General features: G+C 42.4%; 1 protein-coding gene across 1 annotated transcript; it reads left to right on the top strand.

Annotated features, from left to right (window-relative positions):
• Positions 1-3,908: 3,908 nt before the first annotated feature.
• On the top strand, positions 3,909-8,515 carry LOC136502314 (uncharacterized). Its single transcript, XM_066497764.1, has 3 exons — positions 3,909-3,956; positions 4,940-8,104; positions 8,223-8,515. Exons 1-2 carry the CDS (start codon positions 3,954-3,956, stop codon positions 8,054-8,056), a joined length of 3,120 nt encoding a protein of 1,039 aa, XP_066353861.1. The 5' UTR covers positions 3,909-3,953; the 3' UTR covers positions 8,057-8,104; positions 8,223-8,515.
• The last annotated feature ends 13,415 nt before the right edge of the window (positions 8,516-21,930 follow it).

Below are 21,930 nucleotides of genomic sequence, written 5' to 3'. Positions count from 1 at the left end.
ATTGACTGTCCTCCAGTCCTTCCCATCAGTGGGGTGCCTCATCATTGTATCTTTCTTACGCCCTTCGTCATGCCAGCGCAACAGCTTGGCTGACTTTGCACATGCAAACAGCCTATGCACCCGGGAAGCTATAGGAAAATACCAAACGATCTTCATGGGACCTCCTCTAGTCTTGGTACCCTCATCTGATGGCCCTTCCTTGTACCATGGAGCTTCACACTTGGGGCACGCATCCAAATCTTTGTATTCGTCTCCACAGTACAATATGCGTTTATTGGAACACGCGTGGATTTTTTCAACCTCGAGGCCGATAGGGCATATCATTTGCTTGGCCAGGTATGTCTTTTCTGGCAACTAATTTTTTTTAGGAGTATTTTTCTTATTATACCTAACAACTGATCGAAGCCTTTATCGCTCAATCCATTTGTCTATTTGAACTCTAACAACATGATGTCGGCTTCTAATTTGCTCATTGGACAACTCTTATACAATGGTGTTTTGCCATCTTGTCTCATTTTCTCTAGTTTTCTCAGCTATCTTTCACTAAGACATCCGATCTCTACATTACGTAGCAGCTAAGAAATGCCATCGTTATTCTCGATGTCGTCAGCTAGCGTGTTCCTAAACACATCATTAACTATGGGCACAGGTTCCGTGTTGACACCGAGTTTCTCGTTAGCATCGTGGATGGCTACGTTAGGCATGGCCATATCAGGCATGGCTACATCGTCATCGTTTTCCTACGAAACATTTACACCAACCCCGCCATGCATAGTCCATATCGTATAGTTTGGTATGAACCCACTGGTAATCAAGTGCATTCGTACAGGCTCAATTTGAGTCCATTTTCTTTGATTCATGCAATCTTTGCATGGGTAGAAGACATGGTTTTCATTCCCAGCATAGGCTTTGGCATTAGTGATAAACTAGCTGACGCCATGCTTGTATCGATTGTCCGTTCGGGACAGATGCATCCACTCTTGATCCATCTCTGCACAAAAAAATATTGAGACAGTAATTATAGAAAAATTAATAAGAAGTCGAGCTTCATGAACAACAATTATAGCTCGAAAGTACCATTTATTCTACACTTATTTAATTTAGTCACCCCATTTTTTAAAAACATATTGTACACTAATTATTAAAAAAATAAAATTAGTAGCCCCGGCCATATAAATTGAAAATCGTAACCCCATAAAAAACAATTATTGCACAATAATGAAGAATAATTATTCTACTCGATGCCACATAAAAATGGAGACACTAATTTAAAAAAAATAAAATTGGAGACATGACCATGAACAACAATGTAGCTCCAAACAATGTGTTGGTAGGTGACACATGGATTAATTTGCACACTAAAATTATAAAAAAATCTACTCTACTCTTATCAAGAACTAATTATAGCATCACATACTAACAATGATCTTGACCACCATGTAATTAGCTAGGATTTTAAATGTGTTCAAAGACACCAACCTTTTGGATGATGGATTCGCCACAATTTGCTTGGAAGCCTTGCACAAAGTCCAATTGGAAAAGTGCTCTCTAGAATAGGGAAAAAATTAGAATGAGAATCAAGCAATGTAGCCATCAAAACAACGCTAATTAAGCAACAAAATTAAAGGAGTGGATGCTTGTTACTAACCTTAAAGCAAAAAGATCAAGCCATTCTTTAAAATCCAATAGCTAGCTTCATGGTGAAGAGTAGCCGCAACAATAGAGGGAAGGGCCCAAACACACGCCTCTGTGCTCGGGATGGAAGAGAGGAGGAAGGAGAGGACGACCATTTAATCACCGTCGGTTCTTGGCTAGATCCGACAGTGATAGCACTAAATCACTGTTGGTTTTTGGTTAGACCCGACAGTGATTAGTGGCCGCCAACTCACTATCGGTGCAAGCCACAAACCGACAGTGATAGTGATGTGGTTCTTCACTGTCGGTTTTAGCCCAGCCCCAATAATTTTCTCATTTTCAAGCTCAGAACCGGCAGTGAAGGTACATCACTGCCGGTTCTTACAAATCCGGCAGTGATGTTCAAATCTGTAGTAGTGACAAACCCGCGGGTTTAATTAGTTTGTGGGTTTGGTTGAACTATAAAAATATGGGGTGAGGTGGGTTGAAGAAGAGAGTTAATTTGTTATGGGTTGGATTGTGTATGGGGTGGATTTTAACCCATTAGCAGGCATAGATTCAATAGAATGCCAGTAAATGACCTTCCACTGACGTGGCATTTTGTTTTGCAACTATAATTGCTCGCAGATAAAAGAAGTAAAGATTAGGCCGGTTGGCAATACTCACAATGGTTGTGGCGTCGTCGGGGAGCTTTATCATGCAGAGGGGCGGCAAAGCTGAATGCCTGAATGGCAGTGCTCCCTGATTCCAGCCGGTTGCTTGTCAGGATCCTGGTGCTTTCAAGTAGCCACTATCTACCCCCCCCCCCGTGGCAGTCATTCTATTTGGTTGAGCAGTAGTACCGAGATTGTTGGTTAATGGGAAGCGGGCGAATTTATCTTTGACCACTGTTTTCATATATTTACTGTGTTTGTAAATAAGGGTCATAGCCTAGTGCACAAAAGGCGAAGCCTGAGCTGGATGCTATGCTCTGCTTTGTTGTGATACCTAGCAGGTGCAGAGTTGGGACTGGAGTAGGACATTGTAAAGGCCTTGTCATGGCTGCCTTGGTGTCCACTTTATGTAGAATGCACTGACAAAGAGGAAATTCGTGTCTGGTGGGCGAAAAGTGCAGGACCTCAACTCTTCAAATAGCATGGTTGTAGCCTTACCCTTTGTCAAAGATACAGACTTACCGCTGGGATTGGTAAAAGCGTGGGTAGGTGCAAAAATGGAGCCTAGTGATGGTCAAGATTGGTAAAGCAAGATTAAGGCAATGGAACGTGACATACCATTATGTGCATCTCTGCCATGCTGATTTGATGAGCATAGTGAGTGGTACTTGTTACTTTATTAGTCTGGCTCGATACCCTCTCACGTTCCAAATTATAGTTTATTTTTGCTTTATCCTAAGTGAAACTTTTAACTTTGATTAAGTTTATAAAAAAATTGTATTAGTATCTATAATATCAAATTAGTTCCCTTAATAAATTCCCCATGAAGTATGTCTATATAGTGTATTTATTTGAATTTATTGATCCAATAAATATAATATTCTCCCTCTAAAAATATGGTCAAGGTAAGAAAATTTTTACTTGGGACAAAGGTTAAGTGACAATAAGATTTAAAAAGTACAGACATGCATGAATGAGCCAGTAACTCGGGCAAACCAAATATGGGTCATTCTTAAACTGTGATCAAAACGTTAATTAAGCTTAGACTGTGATCAAAACGTTAATTATGCTGCATTTGAGATATGTCATCTGTGCAAGCTACGTACTTGAGTTTGCACTTTGCAGGACAACGACAGCTATACTTCCATCTTTATTCTTTGGTTCCAGCCCCAAGCAAAGAGCACCCGGCTGCATTTTTCTTTTTTCTTGATGCCAATGCCAATAGTTACAAGCTTATCGCAGGCAGAGCACGCATAGTACTACCTCTCCTCTGTCCGCTACCTCTCGCTGATCAGCACACACCTCAGAAAAATATACACAGCAGACAGCACCACCGTTTCTTGCATTGTGTTCTCCGATTCGCAGCTCAGGATTTTGTATATACATACACTGTAGCTAGTTGCCAAGGTACGAACAACGACTTCTATGCTTCTTAATTTCATATATGGTTGTTACTACTATTTGGCACCATTTTTTCTCTCTCCCTCTCTATACATGCTTTTGAAGAATAGAGAGAGAGAGATGTGTGCATGTTCACACCGGCGGACGCACTTATAATTAACTTTAATTTGATCTTGTAAATGGGCTTGCATTAGGGAGTGGAGATCCATCTAGAAGCCATGGATTAGAGATGGGCTAGACCTTTGGAGCTTCTTCGGTATATCAATGGTATATCCCCAACCCCCAACACCACAAACACGCACCCACTCCATTGGAAATATAGTGTGTACTTTGGGAACATAAACCTGTATAATCACAACTAGTTATATATTTAATAATTTTGTTTTTGCAATAATCACTGTCAAAAAATGAGTGGAGAGATGAGAAACATACCTAGTATATATCTGTAATTTTGTATTCTACTCTAAGTACTGTAGCATTTATTCTTGCTATATGTAATAATGTAAATAAAAAGCCCCTCACGTGGCATCTCTCGTCCAAATTCAGTCGTGGGCTGCCTGTCGTCAACTTCCCACGCCCTTTCCCCATCCATTCTTTCCTCTCTCTCTCTCTTCTCACTCCAAGCTATAGATAAGTATGGACAGCTTGCAGCCACGACCTAGGCAGGGCAGCAACGTGGTGGAAGCTGGATCGGCACGGAGGGGGACCGGATCCCCGCCATTGTGGACCAAAGCTGCGATATGCTGCAGCCGGCCGGTTTGGCTGAGTGGATCGTGCGTTGTAGCGTCGATAGAAGACGGTGCCAATGGCAGCGCTCAGGGCTGTGATGGTGGTCACCACCATCGCCCTACGTGATGGTACAACATTGGAGGCCCCATGCGGCGGGCAGGAGCTCGGCGAGTGGTGGCGGCAGCCATGTGAGACAAGGGTGGCAAGCAGTACCTGAATTCTATTTGAATTAGAGTGGGGGCCGATAAGATTAGCCGTCCTAGAAAATAAAACATCTTGATCGGTTAATTCTTAAAACCTTGTGCACAAATATTTTTCTTCATCGGTGCAACAATTAATTCTTAAATATATCATATTAGTTTATTTGCTTTTGACCACATGTTAAGTTCCGACCAAAGAAAAAAAAAGAAGAAGAAAAAGAAAGATCTAAACTAGTACTCTGCTCCTTGTGCTAGTTACTGTGTGTTTGTGGAGCGAGAGTGGCCTTCTTAACTAGTTAATTGTTGGCATAAAAAATGCAGAGGATTTTGGCGGTCGATGTCAAGACGGCAGTACAACAAATATCTCCTTACTTAGAGGACACAAGCAACGATGCACCTCAGGTCATGTACTTCGACGGATGGCTTGGACTGGGCGCTTCTGCGGTGCTTAGAGCTATTGCAGAGCAGCCTCCACCATCTTTACGAGAGAAATTCGACAGGATCATCCACATTGACTGTTCGATGTGGAAGAGCCGAAGAGCATTGCAAAGGGTGATCGCAGACAAGCTCAAGCTCACTCAACAGGTAGTGGCCATTGACGCGCAAGACGAGGAGGACGATTTCAGTGGGGTAGACCATGGCTCCAGAGCTGAGGTTAGAGGCGTCATGGCAGCAATAACTCGTTACCTACTACAGTACAGATGGTTAGTTGTCTTTCTCAATGGAAGTGATGGCATGGTTGACTTGACTAGCTGTGGCATTCCGCAACCTGAAATCTTCAATACTAAGGTATTGTGGACCTTCAGAGGACGGCTTCGTCTCAATAGAGAAATTCATGAAAACGTAGATGCTTCACACCTTTTTCTTTTTGCTTACCATGGCCGTAACAGCAATTGGAATGCACACCTTGAGGAAGAGGCTAGAGAAATCGCTTTGCACATGCATAAGCTTGGCCTTGGAGTTACACCTAAAATAGCCACAGAGTGTTGCTTGTACCTATTGTCATTGAATAACCAAGGTAATAAGATGATTGACTACAACTGGGCAACCCATGCTTCCTGCTACTGGGTTTGCGATGGGATCATAGGAGGAGGACAGGACAACCAGACATGGGAGGTTGCTCACGCTCTGCAGCAGCATATAAGACTAGAAGACTACTCATCCAATGCAGAGCTTATGGGGTCTGTGGAAAGCGGTTCCTCGAAACAATGGATTTCTATTACTGAATCATATTTCAAAGAGGTTCCTCCAGAGGCAACAACCCTGTTCTATGGATCCAAAAAGTCAAGTCCACAAGCAGTATCACTACCTAGTGACAAGTTCCATAAAGCAAATCAACTCCGGGTGCTGAAGTTATCTGGATGTACCTTCAGCTTTTCATCACCTCCATTCCATTGCTGCCACAACTTAAGATTCCTTGGACTGGATAGATGCATGGATGGACTACAACATGGGGAGGAGGAGGAGGAGAAAACAGGTGAACCAGCGGTGGAAATTTTTCAGCGGCTATGGGTGCTAGATGTATGCCACACGGATTGGCCATTGGCTTTCCCCCCAGAAACAGAAGAGCAAGTGGTGGCTACAGACATTAGAGAGGTTCATATAACCAACGGAAGGATTTGGACCAGCAACCTTGCATGGAGACGCCTGCCGAACCTTCACAAGCTCCAAGTAGTTGAGCCCACAAACCCTTGGGAGACAGAAATAAGAGATGAATTCATGACTATGGTGAATCTGGAGCTCCTTGACCTATCTGGGAACAGCACCATACAAGTCTTGCCGAGCCTTTCGGGTGCAACAAGCCTCAAGACACTGATTCTAGATGGTTGTGTTGGGTTGGAGCATGTTGGCCCTCAACAACTCCCTCCATCACTTGAATCATTCTCATTGAATACCGCACGAGAAGATGAGGATCTCAAGAAGAAGAATGTTGAAATATCTTACATCAGCTTGGCTGGGTGTGTAAGACTAGCAAACTTTATACTGCGTGGGTCACTGCCAAACCTTGAGGAGCTGGACCTCTCGCACACAGCAATCAAAATCCTTGACCTTGGAGAGGTGGTTGAAGTAAAAAATCTTCAGCGGCTCTTCTTGATGGGATGCGGACAGCTCCGCTCAATTTCTTGGCCCAAAACCGAAATGTACAAACTAAGGCTGTTGTGCATTGACACTCGGGCAAGAGGAGGAGAGGTGGACAACAGAAAACCAACATGGTCACGTGATTGTTCTTTGATGGTCTACCAGCAGGACGAAGTAAACGAGTATTTCCATGCATCTGTTGCCGCTGCAGACATGAGGTTCCTTCAGTCCTTGGAGTTTCTTTGGACATGGGAAACCATTCAATGTGATAAGTTGAATCTCTGCTTGTCATCTACCAGCGATGATGATGGAAGAGGCTGCCACAAGGAAAAGATGGACAGTCATTATAGCACTGGACAGCTAGCTGCTGCTCTGTCTCTGCCCAAGTCATTAACGTACCATGACATCAGCATTGAACAGATATCTGCAAAGATCGATATCAGCAGTAGCAGCAGCTCAGCGCAATTTCTGCCACTAGACTTGCACATGGACATTGGCGAGGGAATTAGTGACGTCACCGACAAGTCCAGCACGCGGGCAAGGGATGCAATACGTAATGTGATGGACAGTGTGCAGTCGTTGCACGTGCACGACAGTTCTTCCATCACCAGTGTTGCGCCTCAACACATTTTTAGGGAATTTGATCAAGACGGTGATGGCCTTGACGGCCCAATAATGAATGGACTCAAGTGGTGCCGCGTGGAGAGATGCCCAAAGTTGGATACTGTCTTCGCCACTAACTATTACTGGAGCTGCTTTTCTAATTTGGAAATCTTTTGGGCGGCTCATCTATTGATGGCCCGTTCTATTTGGAGCAGACCAAGAAATCCAAGGTTGTTTGCAAGTGATTTATCGTTCACACAACTGCGGGCTATTCATCTGCACGTCTGCCCGAGGCTCAGATATGTCCTCCCGATGGCTTCGAACAATACCTTATCCATGGTGCTGGAGACCCTTCAGATACACTGCTGCGGTGATCTCAAGCAGGTCTTCCTCGTGGAGCAACAGTTCCTAGAGAAAATAGCAGCCGGACATGAAAAAGGCATGCTGGGATTCCCAAACCTCAAGAGCCTATACCTGTATGATCTCATCAGTTTGCAACAGATCTGTGAGGCAAAGATGTTTGCTCCCAAGCTCGAGACCATCTATATCAGAGGCTGCTGGGGCCTGAGGCGTCTCCCGGCCACTGACAGTCGCCGCCGTGAAGATGGCCGCCCTGTGGCCGTGGACTGCGAGAAGGATTGGTGGGATAAGCTGGAGTGGGATGGGATGGAGTCTGGCCACCACCCCTCCCTCTTCCAGCCGAGACACTCCAAGTACTACAAGAGGCGTCACCTGAGGATCACGGTTCTCCGCTGAGATAGCCGACGTGATCACCTACTTGCTGCTGGCTTCCTTCTTCTCCTGGTACGTACACACGTGATCAAGCAACTTCCTCCCCTTAATTATTTGTAGTAATTTATTTCAAGTTAATTTTGTTTCATGTTCTGTGTGTGCTGATGTTGGATTGGATCACTCTCTGTAGATTCATCTGGTGTTGGATCGACGGGATGACGACGACAGTGCTTTCTCTGCCACTGGGTATGCTTCCATATATAGCAATAGCAGTACTGATGCTGCTGTGGTCAACCAAGTTGCTTGCCAAGTCTTCGGTGTGTTTTCTCTCAAGACAAGAATGAAAATAATTTGGTCTCTGATGCTAGCTACCTACTTGGCTTTGCATCAACCAAGTTGGTGTGTGTGTGTGCAGTGTGCAGTGTGCTTGATACCGGTATGTGTGAATTTGTGTGTATCTCTCTTCAGAGAGAGGCCGACTGATGTATCCTCCTTTGCTTTGGTTTGGTTTGACCGGTTATGTGTGCGCGCGTGTGCACTCGAAAACTGAAATAAGAGGCTGGGTTTGATGCCTCCACAGAACCAAACCCCATGGTGTGCAAGTGTTGGTTTTCAGTTTCATTGACTGTATTGGACACAATGTATGCTTGTCTGTGATCCATGCAGCAGCATGCTAATGCCGCCAGCAAATTATTAAATGGCTTGGTTTGATCTACATGGAGTGTTAACTGATTATTTGTTTCCAGTATTCATGCATACCACAAGTTTCGCTAGCTATAATAGCTAGTGTATGGGTGCATTCAGGGGAGAATAAGCAAATAGCACTGCCATATAACTTGTGCATAGTGTTTATTGGGCGTTGGTGTCGTGCAAATGGGGAGAGCCTAGCGAAAGGGGTTGCGCCCAGGCCCAACAGTAGATATGTGTGGCTTAAACTTCAATGAAATAAAAAATTGAAAAAAACTTCCAAATAAATATAGAACCACATATAAATACCATGCAATATATATTTTTTTACGGAACATGCAATATATATATTAGAGAAACATATAAAATGTGTCAAGGTTAAACATTTTGCATCCATTTTGCACCAACTTGTTAGCACATAATTTATTTTAATGATTGTTAACTCTCGTCAAGAACTACACCTGAATCTTGGTTAGGATCCTGATCAACCTCAAGTTTGGCTTGATCCCCTCCCTAGTTTTGTATCTGAAATTGTGGTTCGCGATGGCACTGAACCGAGTGTGCATGAATAAAGAGACTTAGCGAGTTTGTTTCAAAACATAAAACAAAGATCTAAATCATTACAAATGTTTAAGGTTACGTAGAAATGACGTATAAATAAAATCCACCATTAAATTTCTCTATTTATTTCTGAACCATGAAATGAGCTACATTATTAACAATAAAAGATTAGAAGATGAAGTTGCTAACATTTAGAAAGTAGAATGGATGAAGGATTGAAGATCTTCTCAAGAGTTAGCAAGCCGAGAGCAAGAACACACACAACCGAGAGCAAATAATTGAATTGGATGCTCAGGCTGGGGGGACCGTGGAAGCAGGATACACTACTGGAAACTCTAATACTTCTGTGTGTGCAAAAACCCACAGAAAAATGTGAATACCGACAGAAAAAAGTTTTTCCAACGGTGTACCGTCAGAAAATTACCCATAGAAATAGAATGACAGAAAAATCAATTTTTTCTGTCGGTTCACCGTCAGAAACAATTTTACTGTCGGTCTTACATGCACAGAAAAATTATGTTAGGCCAAATTAAAAATAAAATTTTTGTGCATTATTCCTCACAGAAAAAAGAAAAACCCGACGAAAAAATCATTTTTCTGTTAGTGTTGTTGAAAGGTCCTAATGGCTAGAGGGGGGTGAATAGCCTAATAAAAATTTCTACAACAACAACACTTAACAAAACGGTTAGATAATTATAAGGTGAAGCAAGTATTGCGCTAGCCTATTAAAAATGCAAGTCACCTACCACAATTCTAGTTTGATAGTATTTATCCACACAATAGATATATCACAACACTAAGTTAGTGTGCTCTCAAATGCTAACTAAAGAGCCACACTAACCAAACTAACAAGCTCTCACAACTAACTATTCTAAAGAGCTTGACAACTAGTTTGCGGGGATGTAAAGAGAGTGAGCAATAAGGTTATAGCGCCGTGTCGTGGAAGGAGCCAATCAATCACAAGAATGAATAACAATGAAGACCAATCACCTCGGAATCAAATGATGAACACAATGATTTTTTACCGAGGTTCACTTGCTTGCCGGTAAGCTAGTCCTCGTTGTGGCGATTCACTCACTTGGAGGTTCACGCGCTAATTGGCATCACACGCCAAACCCTCAATAGGGTGCCGCACAACTAACACAAGATGAGGATCACACAAGCCACGAGCAATCCACTAGAGTACCTTTTGTCTCTCCGCTGGGGAAAGGTCAAGAACCCCTCACAATCACCATGATCGGAGCCGGAGACAATCACCACCCTCCACTCAACGATCCTCGCTGCTCTAAGCCGTCTAGGTGGCGGCAACCACCAAGAGTAACAAGCGAATCCTGCAGCGAAACACAAACACCAAGTGCCTCTAGATGCAATCACTCAAGCAATGCACTTGGATTCCCTCTCAATCTCACAAAGATGATGAATCAATGATGGAGATGAGTGGAAGGGCTTTGGCTAAGCTCATAAGGTTGCTATGTCAATGCAAATGGCCAAGAGAGTGAGCTTGAACCGGCCATGGGGCTTAAATAGAAGCCCCCATGAAATAGAGCAGTTGTACCCCTTCACTGGGCACAACACGGAGTGACCGGACGCTCCGGTCATACTGACCGAACGCTGGACCTCAGCGTCTGGTCACGTGATTCACGCCATGTGTCCCCTCTCTTCGAATGTTGTTCATCCGATCTCAACGGTCGAGAACTGACCGGACACTGTAGCACAACTGACCGGACGCTGGAGCCTCAGTGTCCGGTCGTTTCTAGTAATGTTCTAGAAACGATATTTCACGACCGGACGCGTCCGATCAGTCACCCTGATCTTCCGTGCAGCCACGTCAACACGACCGGACACAGCCTCTAGCGTCCGGTCAGTTTCAGACCCAGCGTCCGGTCAGTTGACCGACGCCAGCATCTTCACTGGCTCATTTGACTGGACGCGCCGGTCCTTTAGAAACCAGCGTCCGGTCACTCTGTGACCAGCGTGACTAACTCCTTTTCACCTCTATCTTCTTCACCCTTGCTCAAATGTGCCAACCACCAAGTGTATCACCTTGTGCACATGTGTTAGCATATTTTCACAAACATTTTCAAGGGTGTTAGCATTCCACTAGATCCAAAATGCATATGCAATGAGTTAGAGCATCTAGTGGCACTTTGACAACTGCATTTCGATACGAGTTTCAACCCTCTTAATAGTACGGCTATCAAACCTAAATGTGATCACACTCTCTAAGTGTCTTGATCACCAAAACAAAATAGCTCCTACAATTTATACTTTTGCCTTGAGCTTTTTGTTTTTCTCTTTCTTCTTTTCAAATCCAAGCACTTGATCATCATCATGGCGTCACCATCATCATGTAATGATCTTCATATGCTTCACCACTTGGAGTGTGCTACCTATCTCATGATCACTTGATAAACTAGGTTAGCACTTAGGGTTTCATCAATTTACCAAAACCAAACTAGAGCTTTCAATCTCCCCCTTTTTGGTAATTGATGACAACCCTTATACAAAGATATGAATTAAAATTCGATTGAATCCATGTTGCTTGCCCAAGCATGTTTACTATGTGTAAAAGGATATAGACAAGTTTTATGAACTCCATATGGTAGCAATTTCCCCCCCTACATATGTGCTAAGAGTTTGGATTGTAGCTTGCACATATGATTAGATAGGAAATATAGGAGACAATGTCTACCAAATGATGGTAAGGTATAAAAGATGGACCTTTGAAGCATGATACCAATCGGAGTACACCAATATACCATCCTTAGCACCATGGTTAGCTCCATACCACATGGATATACTTGGAAGCACTATGGTTAGCTAGATACCACTTGAAAAATACTTGGAAATGAAATCATGAGATAACCTATTCATGCTAGATTTTTATTTTATCATTCAAACCTACAACTAGCATATACCACACAAGCATGGATATTTAAGTTTAAAACTTGTGCCATGCAAGCAAACATATAAAATGCACATTCAAATGCACCATACAAGTTCATGAGCTTGCTCCCCCTACTTGTGTGCTCAAAATTTTAATTGATCCCTTTCCTTTATCATATCTCTCTCTATATCAAGTTCTCCCCCTTTGTTGTCTTTTCATGATCTTAGTACACTAATATCTTGTTTTTCTCTCCATGTACTAATATGTTTGTTTCTCTCCCCTTTGTCTACTATCTTTGTAACTACTTCTCCCCCTTTGTCATCAATGACCTCAAAGGTTTAAAATGTAGATAGGTTAAGATTATCAATGTCAATCAATGGGGTGAGGATCATATTTCCAAATTTGGTTCAAACTAGATCATTTGCCAAAGATATTTAACTCGGTTTGATCCAAGGACAAGCTTCTTCACACCTCCAAATAAGGGTTATCTTGTACCATGTTGAGTTAAACACTTATAGTTCATTTTCTAGATTAAACACTAGGTTTACAAGCCCACAAACATGTCATATGCTACCACTAGATCAAGTCAAACATAGAAGCAATAGTGGTACCATACAATCATCAAATTCATTTGATTTTCTTGAATGAGCCTAATAAAATAAGAGATGACTAGATGCACTAAACATGTCCTTAGCAAAGATGTATGCCATGCCAATCAACTTTTACCTTGGATTGCTCGAAGGAGAGGCATGTCATATAAGTGGGGGGTGCATCAACACATATTTGAGAAATCCAATATGTTCAACTCATTCCTTAGCTTGCAAAACCTCTTCTCATCCAATGGCTTGGTGAATATATCGTCAAGTTGATCTTCGGTGCCTATACTCTCAATGCAAATGTCCCCTTTTTATTGGTGGTCTCTTATGAAATGGTGGCAGACATCAATGTGCTTTGTTCTTGCATGTTGAACCGGATTGTTGGTCAATTTGATTGCACTCTCATTGTCACATAGCAATGGCACTTTCTTGAACTTGATTCCAAAGTCATTCAAGGTGGCCTTCATCCAAAGTATTTGTGCACAACAACTACCGGCGGATATGTATTCGGCTTCGGCGGTTGATAATGCAACACTATTTTGCTTCTTTGATGACCATGAAACAAGTGATCTTCCCAACAATTGACATGTGCTTGAGGTGCTTTTCCTTTCAACCTTGCATCCCGCATAATCCGAGTCGGAGTAACCAACTAGCTCAAACTTTGCTCCTTTGGGATACCACAAACCAACATTTTGTGTATGCTTCAAGTACCTCAATATTCTCTTTGTAGCCTTCAAATGACTTTCTCTTGGTGAGGCTTGAAATCTTGCACACATGCATACACTAAACATGACATCCGGCCTTGATGCAGTCACATAGAGTAGGCTTCCAATCATAGACCGATACAACTTTTGATCCACCATATTTCCACTTGCATCACTATCCAAGTTGCCATTTGTTCCCATTGGTGTACTAATGGCTTTACTATCACTCATGCCAAACTTCTTGATCATGTCCTTGATGTACTTGCCTTGACTCACAAATGTACCATTCTTCAATTGCTTGATTTGAAGACCAAGGAAGTAACTCAATTCTCCAATCATGGACATCTCAAACTCATTAGCCATCATCTTTCCAAATTCTTCACAAAAATCTTGATTGGTTGATCCAAATATGATGTCATATACATAGATTTGCAACACAAATAGATCTTTTCCAATCTTCTTGATGAATAGAGTGGTGTCAACCTTGCCCATTGTGAACCCTTTAGAGAGTAGGAAGTCCCTCAATCTCTTATATCATGCTCTAGGTGCTTGCTTCAAGCCATATAATGCCTTCTTCAACTTGTACACATGGTTGGTCTTCTTATTATCTTCAAAATTGGGAGGTTGCTCAACATATACTTCTTCATTGATGTAGCCATTGAGAAATGCACTCTTGACATCCATTTGATAGAGTTTGATGTTGTGGGCACAAGCATAGGCTAGCAAGATTCTAATTGCTTCCAATCTAGCAACTAGGGCATATGTTTCTCCAAAGTCAAGACCTTCAACTTGTGTATAGCCTTGTGCTACCAATCTTGCTTTGTTCCTTACTACTATCCCATCTTGATCTTGCTTGTTTCTAAAAACCCATTTGGTTCCAATCACATTGTGTCCCTTTGGTCTTTCTACCAATTCCCATACTTGATTTCTTGTGAAGTTATTCAATTCTTCATGCATAGCATTCACCCAATCAACATCCTTCAAAGCTTCATCTATCTTCTTTGGTTCCATGGATGACACAAATGAGAAATGCTCACAAAATGATGTCAATCTTGATCTTGTTTGAACACCTCTAGAGATATCACCAATGATTGTGTCCAATGGATGATCCCTTGCAACATTGGTTGGTTGGAGGATTGGAACTTGATTGCTTGCACTTGTTTGATCATTGGGTTGAGATGATGTACTAGCCACTTGATCTTGTTCATTGTCATGAGATCCACTTGTACTAGCTTGATTTGTATCAACTTGCACATTTGAGTTAGAGAGCACTTGCACTTGATCATCTTCATCATCATTTATTTGCCTAGGCCTCAATTCACCAATATCCATATTCTTCATGGCATTTGAAAGTTGAATGCCTCTAACATCTTCTAAGTTTTCATTCTCTACTTGTGAACCCTTGGTTTCATCAAATTCAACATCATGAACTTCCTCAAGAGTACCACTATCCAAATTCCAAACTCTATATGCTTTGCTTGTAGTGGAATAACCAAGTAGGAATCCTTCATCACATTTCTTGTCAAACTTGCCCAATCTTGTGCCTTTCTTCAAGATATATGTCGATGGGGAACCCTATGGGCCCCCATAGACCATACTACAGGGAGGTAGGCCTTGGTAACAAGGCCTACAGCTCAATCGCCAAGAAGAACACGGAGCAAAGCAACGTGCAAGACCGAAACTCCAACTCAAACTATACAAGGAAAGGCGCCCAAAGTGTAGCTTAGGACTCTGACCTTGTATCCGAATAGGACACAAACAACGCCTCTCAGCACCTGTACTATAAAGGGCTGGTGAGGGTACCCATTGTAAAAAGAGAAGAGGAGAACGCATACCCGATACGAAAAGCAATACAACGCAAACAGGCTAATGCCAAAACTGGACGTAAGGTTATTACTCGACCAAGTCGATGGCCTGAACCAGTATAAATCGTGAGTCTCTTTGCATAACCGCCGAATTCTGCTATTTGCCGAAGCCCAAACAACTGTCCCGGGTACCCCCGTGGCAGGCTATCGGTGGTAAAACATCGACAGCTGGTGTGCCAAGTAGGGGCTTTCGATGATTTTTTTCTCGAGAGTTCGGTGGACCTCAACCTCAAGATGACCTTTTCGGCGGGAACAACCTTTGTCTTCGGATCCTAGATCTGCAAGGCTGACGACGACGGCAAGCTTCGTACCCATCTTCGAGAAGAAAAAGAATTCGATGACGAAGTTCAATACAAACTTGCCGAGAAGATGATGAAACTCTCAAATTCGGCTACAACTCGGAATAAGGAAGAAAGCGGATACGAAACCGACTCTGAAAAAGAGATACAACCCGATTCCAAGACAATCTTCACGGCACAAGAGCCAAGCCTAATTGGACTCGGAGACACAACAACGATCACGAAGGAATACGACCCATACAACTCAAAGAAGAACTTGGGAACTTATGGACTGTGCAACGTGGCATCAATCTATCAACACTTTACCCAAAACAAGATGAACTCAGCAAGAAGAATACTCCTAGAGGGAGCACAAGAAGGGATGATCATGACAGTGACCCCGCAAGATTGTGTGGTGCATTGGCCAGGTTCTTTCACCTCAAGCAAAGCCCAGACTAGCAGTCGCGTTGAAGAACTACCTTATCAAGAGGGAAAAGAACTTGGATCCAGTTCAGAAGCTACAGACAGCTCAACCAAACGAGGATGGAATACCGTACAAGAAGAGCTCGGAAGAGGTATACTGTATACATGGCAGAGCAGTTAGAACAACCTTTGGAACCACCATAGATACCAGATATAAAATCTTCAGACGAATCAGAAGGCAACATCTCGCCAAATGAGAAAAGCGATTGCAACAAAAATGATGAGCAAAGACTAGCAAGGCTAAAGAAGAACAAATTGAAAGCTGGAAGGAGGAACCAGGCTAAACAAAGGAAGCAAGTCTGGAATAAATACAAAGCGGAGCTAACGGAATACAATAGAAAGAAGGCGAAAAAAAGCCACAAAAAATACAAAAAGGGAAAGAATTGAAGAATTAACAAAAGAGTTGTACACCCTCACGAATAACGGGAAAGCAAAGGAAGACCAGAAGAAAGAAGTTGGGGGATCAGAAAAACAACCCGACGAAGAAGTTCCACAGGAGCCACAAAGGGAGCAGCCACCCAAAAAATCGAATTTTCAAAGGATAGGACCAGTAGAAAGTGCTGATATCAATGGAAGGAAGGAACACTACTCAAAGCAACAAGAAAGAGATAAACCAGAATTGAGCCAACGCTACCAAGAAATATCAAGAAGATTTGACAAAGAAGATGATTACGGAGAGTCTGAGTTAAAAGAAGACAGGTCTTATTACAGAAGGGCAAGATCGCCAGATTACGGAAGAACGGAACCATACGACAGATTCCCTTGTTTCGCAGGAAGACTACAAACTTTAAAGCTACCGCACAAGTTTAAACCAGCAAATCATTCCAAGTATGATGGCAAAGTCAAACCAAGACAATGGCTAAGAGTTTACTCCCAATCTATTGAACTAGCTGGAGGAGACGACGACATCAAGGCTCTATTCTTCCCAATGGCCCTCGAAGCAATGCCGCTACAGTGGTTTGACAAATTGAGGCCAAGATCAATTAGGTATTGGGAAGACTTGCAAGAAGCTTTCTGCAACAACTTCGCAGGCATTATTACCCATCCAATGATTGTAGCCGAATTGAAAGGAGTAAAGCAAAGGAGAGGAGAAAGTGTAAGGGAATACTATAGAAGATTTGGAGAATTCAGGGCTCAAGTCCACGACATTACTGATAGGGAGGTGATAGAGGCCTTTGTAGAAGGAATCTGGGCAAAGTGGCAATACAAGGACCATTTCAATGAGAACCCAAGAACAAATGAAGACTTCAAGAGGGTTGTTGAGAAGCTAATTTCGTCAGAAGAAAGAACTCGGCACAGATTTGCTAGGGACAACCCAGAGAATAGAAGACCCGATTATAGATAGCAAGACAAAAGACCAAGGCAGGACAATATGGTGGCAACCACAGACAACAAAAGAAGATACAATGGCAACGGCAATGATAGCAATGGTAGCAATCACAATGGCAACTACAACAATAGCAACAACCGTAACAACAGCGCATACAACAGTAATAGCAACTATCAGAATAACAACTACCGAGGAAGAGCACCGGAAAATATAGAGAACATGCCGTGTTACATACACCCAGGGGCCAGACACAAGTTAGTTGAATGCAGCACTTTTCAGCGCCGGTTCATGAAGAGAGAAAACAGGAACCAAAACAACTCGGAGCCAAAGCAAGAAGAATCCAAGAAGGAGGAAAAGAGAACTGAAGGAGATTATCAAGAACCCCAACGCCAGTTAGCGGTGATAGTTTTGGGTGTTCCTAACACACGAAGCAAAGACAAGAGAAACTAGCTCACAGAGCCATCATGGCAGCTAAACCAGCCATCCCAAGATATCTAGATTGGTCAGAGTACCCCATCCACTTCACAAGAGAAGACCAATGGACCAGTGCAGCAAATGCAGGATGCTACCCGCTGGTGCTGGGTCCGACTATCGCAGGAGTAGTAGTAACTAAAGTACTCATCGATGGAGGAGCCGGGCTTAACATAATTTTCGCAGATACTCTCAAAAGGATGAATCTGGATTGTGAAGGTCTAATGACACCCACAAGCACACCATTCTATGGAATAGTACCCCGGCAGAGCAGCTATACCCTTCAGGTAGATAACCCTACCCGTCACCTTTGGCACACCAGACAAATACCGGATAGAATTCATCAAGTTTGAAGTTACAGACTTTGAATCATGTTACCACGCAATACTTGGGAGACCAGCTTTAACAAAATACATGGTAGTACCACATTATCCATACCTACTACTCAAGATGCCAACAACAAAGGGCATATTATCATTGAAAGGAGATCTAAAGAAAGCACATGATTGCGACGTACAAGCAGTACAAATATCCGAAAGATTACAAGATATAAAGGAAGGAAAGGAGATTGCAATGTTGGCCAACGAAATGAACCTAGATGAGATTAAGATAACGGCTAAGAAGCCAAGCAACTTCGCACCTCCAAAAGAAGCTGCCACCAAGACTATTGATTTATTGACTGGTGACTCGGAGAAGACGGCAATCATCAGTGCAAATCTCGACCCCAAATAGGAACTCGCGCTCACCAACTTTCTTCGGGACAACAAAGATATTTTCGCTTGGAAGCCAGCCGACATGCTAGGGGTCCCAAGGGAGTTGGCTGAGCACATAATTGATGTGAACAAAGGGTCCAAACCCGTTAAGCAAAAGTTATGAATATTCGCTCCAGACAAAAAAGCAGCAATCAAAAAAGAGATCGCCAAACTCATGGCAGCAGGATTCATCAGAGAAATAATCAACCCGGATTGGCTTGCCAACCCGGTCTTAGTAGAGAAGAAGAATTCAAAAGAATGGCGCATGTGCATTGACTACACAGACCTCAACAAACATTGCTCAAAAGATCCATATGTCCCACCAAGGATTGATCAAATCATCGACTCGACAATAGGATTAGCTCTGTTATCCTTTCTAGATTGCTATTCAGGCTATCATCAAATATCCTTAAGAGAAGAAGACCAAAGCAAGACATCGTTCATTACACCCTTTGGGGCATATTGCTATAAATCAATGCCTTTTGGGCTAAAAATGCAGGGGCAACATATCAAAGAGCAATTCAAACTTGCTTAGGGAGTCAAGTCAGAAGAAATGCAGAAGCATACATTGATGATGTAGTAATCAAGACAAAAGAACCCGGATCATTGATAGAAGACCTCGAGGAGACTTTCAAGAATCTAAAAGCATGGCAGTGGAAGCTAAACCCCACAAAGTGTGTTTTTGGGGTACCATCAGGACAACTACTTGGGTTTCTAGTCAGTAACCGAGGAATTGAAGCAAGTACAAAGCAGGTTAAAGCCATCATAGATATGAAACCTCCAAAGAAGGTTAAAGACATACAGAAGCTTACAGGATGCATGGCAGCACTCAACAGATTCATCTCCCGACTAGGAGAAAAAGGGCTACCTTTCTTCAAATTATTGAAAAAGGTAGGAAATTTTGAATGGACAGAAGAGGCAGAAGAAGCATTCCAAAAGTTAAAAGAATACTTGGCATCATCACCAGTAATGACACCACCAAAAGACAAAGAGGACATGATGCTATACATTACAGCAACCAAGAACGTCGTCAGCACAACAATTGTGGTTGAGAGAGAAGAACCTGGACACGCATACAAAATGCAAAGACCAGTCTATTACATAAGCGAAGTACTAACAGAATCAAAAGTGAGATACCCACACGTGCAAAAACTACTTTATGCAGTGTTGATATCATCAAGAAAGCTGAGACATTATTTCCATGAACACAAGATTACAGTGGTAACCAATTTTCCACTTCAAGACATTCTACGCAACAAAGATGCAATAGGTCGGATATCAAAATGGGCAGTAGAACTCGGTGCTCTAAACCTAGACTTCAAACCAAGAACAGCAATCAAATCTCAAGCATTATCCGACTTCATTGCTGAATGGACAGAAAATCAGTCAAAAAGAACCCGAACCAATACTTGATCATTGGAAAATGTATTTTCACGGTTCCCTAAAGTTAGGAGGAGCTGGAGCTGGAGTACTATTCATATCACCAGAAGGGAGACAGTTAAAATATGTGCTACAAATACTTTGGCAGGCAACTAATAATGAGGCAGAATATGAAGCACTAATACACGGTCTAAGAGTTGTAAGCTCGCTTGGGATCAAAAGACTACTTGTCTACGGTGATTCAGCTATAGTAATCAATCAAGTCAATAAGGATTGGGATTGTACAAAAGATAATATGGATGCGTACTGTGCAGAAGTCAGAAAATCAGAGAAAAATTTCCAAGGGCTCGAAATCCATCATATACTAAGAGATTCCAACGTTGCAGCAGATGTGCTAGCCAAATTAGGATCAAATAGAGCAAAAGTACCACCCGGTATATTTGTGGAAGAACTCACAGCCCCATCCATCAAACAACTCGGAAACATAGAAAAAGAGAAGGAGACAACAGATCCAATGGAAATAGATCAAGCAGAAGAACCAGACCAGTCAAGACAAATCATGGTTATACAAAGTGATTGGAGACAAACATACATTGATTTTATCAAAGAGAAGAAACTACCCGAAGACAAAGCAGAAGCAACCCGGGTTGTACGAAGAAGCAAAAACTACGTTCTGGTAGGGGATAAACTATACAAAAGAGCAGCATCATCAGGAGTACTGCTTAAATGTGTTCTGACAGATAAAGGAAAGGAAATCTTGGATGAAATTCACTCAGGATGCTGTGGAAATCTTGCAGCCTCTAGAACACTAGTCGACAAAGCATTCAGAACCGGTTTCTATTGGCCAACAACACTCAAAGATGCAGAAGAGCTCGTCAGAACATGCAAGAATTGCCAAATGTTTGCTAGGCAATCACATGTGCTGGCTCACAACTTAATATGCATACCGCCGGCTTGGCCGTTCTCATGCTGGGGGCTGGATCAAGTCGGACCACTCAAAAAAGCAAAAGGAGGCTTCGAATACATATTTGTGGCAATAGACAAATTTACAAAGTGGATTGAATACAAACCTTTGGTTAAATACAGTGCAGAAAAGGCAGTGGAATTCATACAAGACATCATGCATAGGTTCGGCATGCCCAATAGAATAATCACAGATCTTGGTTCACCATTTACAGCAAGAGAATTCCAATACTGGGCAAGAGATTGTGGGATAGAAATCGACTTTGCATCAGTAGCACATCCACAGGCCAATGGACAAGTCGAAAGAGCAAATGGACTCATATTACAAGGTTTAAAACCAAGATTATATGAAGATTTGAAAGATTATGGTGGAAAATGGATTGACGAATTACCAAAAGTAGTATGGGGTCTAAGAACCCAGATCAGCAGAGCAACTGGTTACTCACCGTTCTTTCTGGTCTATGGATCAGAAGTAGTACTACCAGCCGACTTAATATGGCTATCTCCAAGAATAGAACAATATGAAGAAGGCGAAGCAGAAGAAATAAGGCGGTTAGAAATTGATTCAATAGAAGAAATAAGAGACAGTGCAATCATACAAAATGCAAGATATCAACAAGGGTTACGAAGACATTATGACAAAAGTACTCAACCCCGATCACTAAAGCCAGGGGATTTAGTACTACGACTAATTCAGAAGAAAGATGGACGACATAAACTACTCAGTCCATGGGAAGGACCTTTCATCGTGAAGACAGAAACAGGACCCGGCACATACGAGTTGATGACTCCAGATGAAATACCTATAAAGAACACTTGGCATATCATCCAGCTCAAAAGATTCTACAATTAAGTACAATAGATTGTACTCAAGTTTCAAGAGAAATAAAACAGAGATTATTCAAGAAGAACAACTTCAAATATGAGCCCTGTCCAACGGA

The sequence above is a fragment of the Miscanthus floridulus genome, chromosome 13 (assembly GCF_019320115.1).
Source record: "Miscanthus floridulus cultivar M001 chromosome 13, ASM1932011v1, whole genome shotgun sequence".
NCBI classification, from domain to species: Eukaryota; Viridiplantae; Streptophyta; class Magnoliopsida; order Poales; family Poaceae; genus Miscanthus; species Miscanthus floridulus.
Note: the sequence above shows the minus strand (reverse complement) of the source record. Positions and strands in the feature narration are given on the sequence as shown.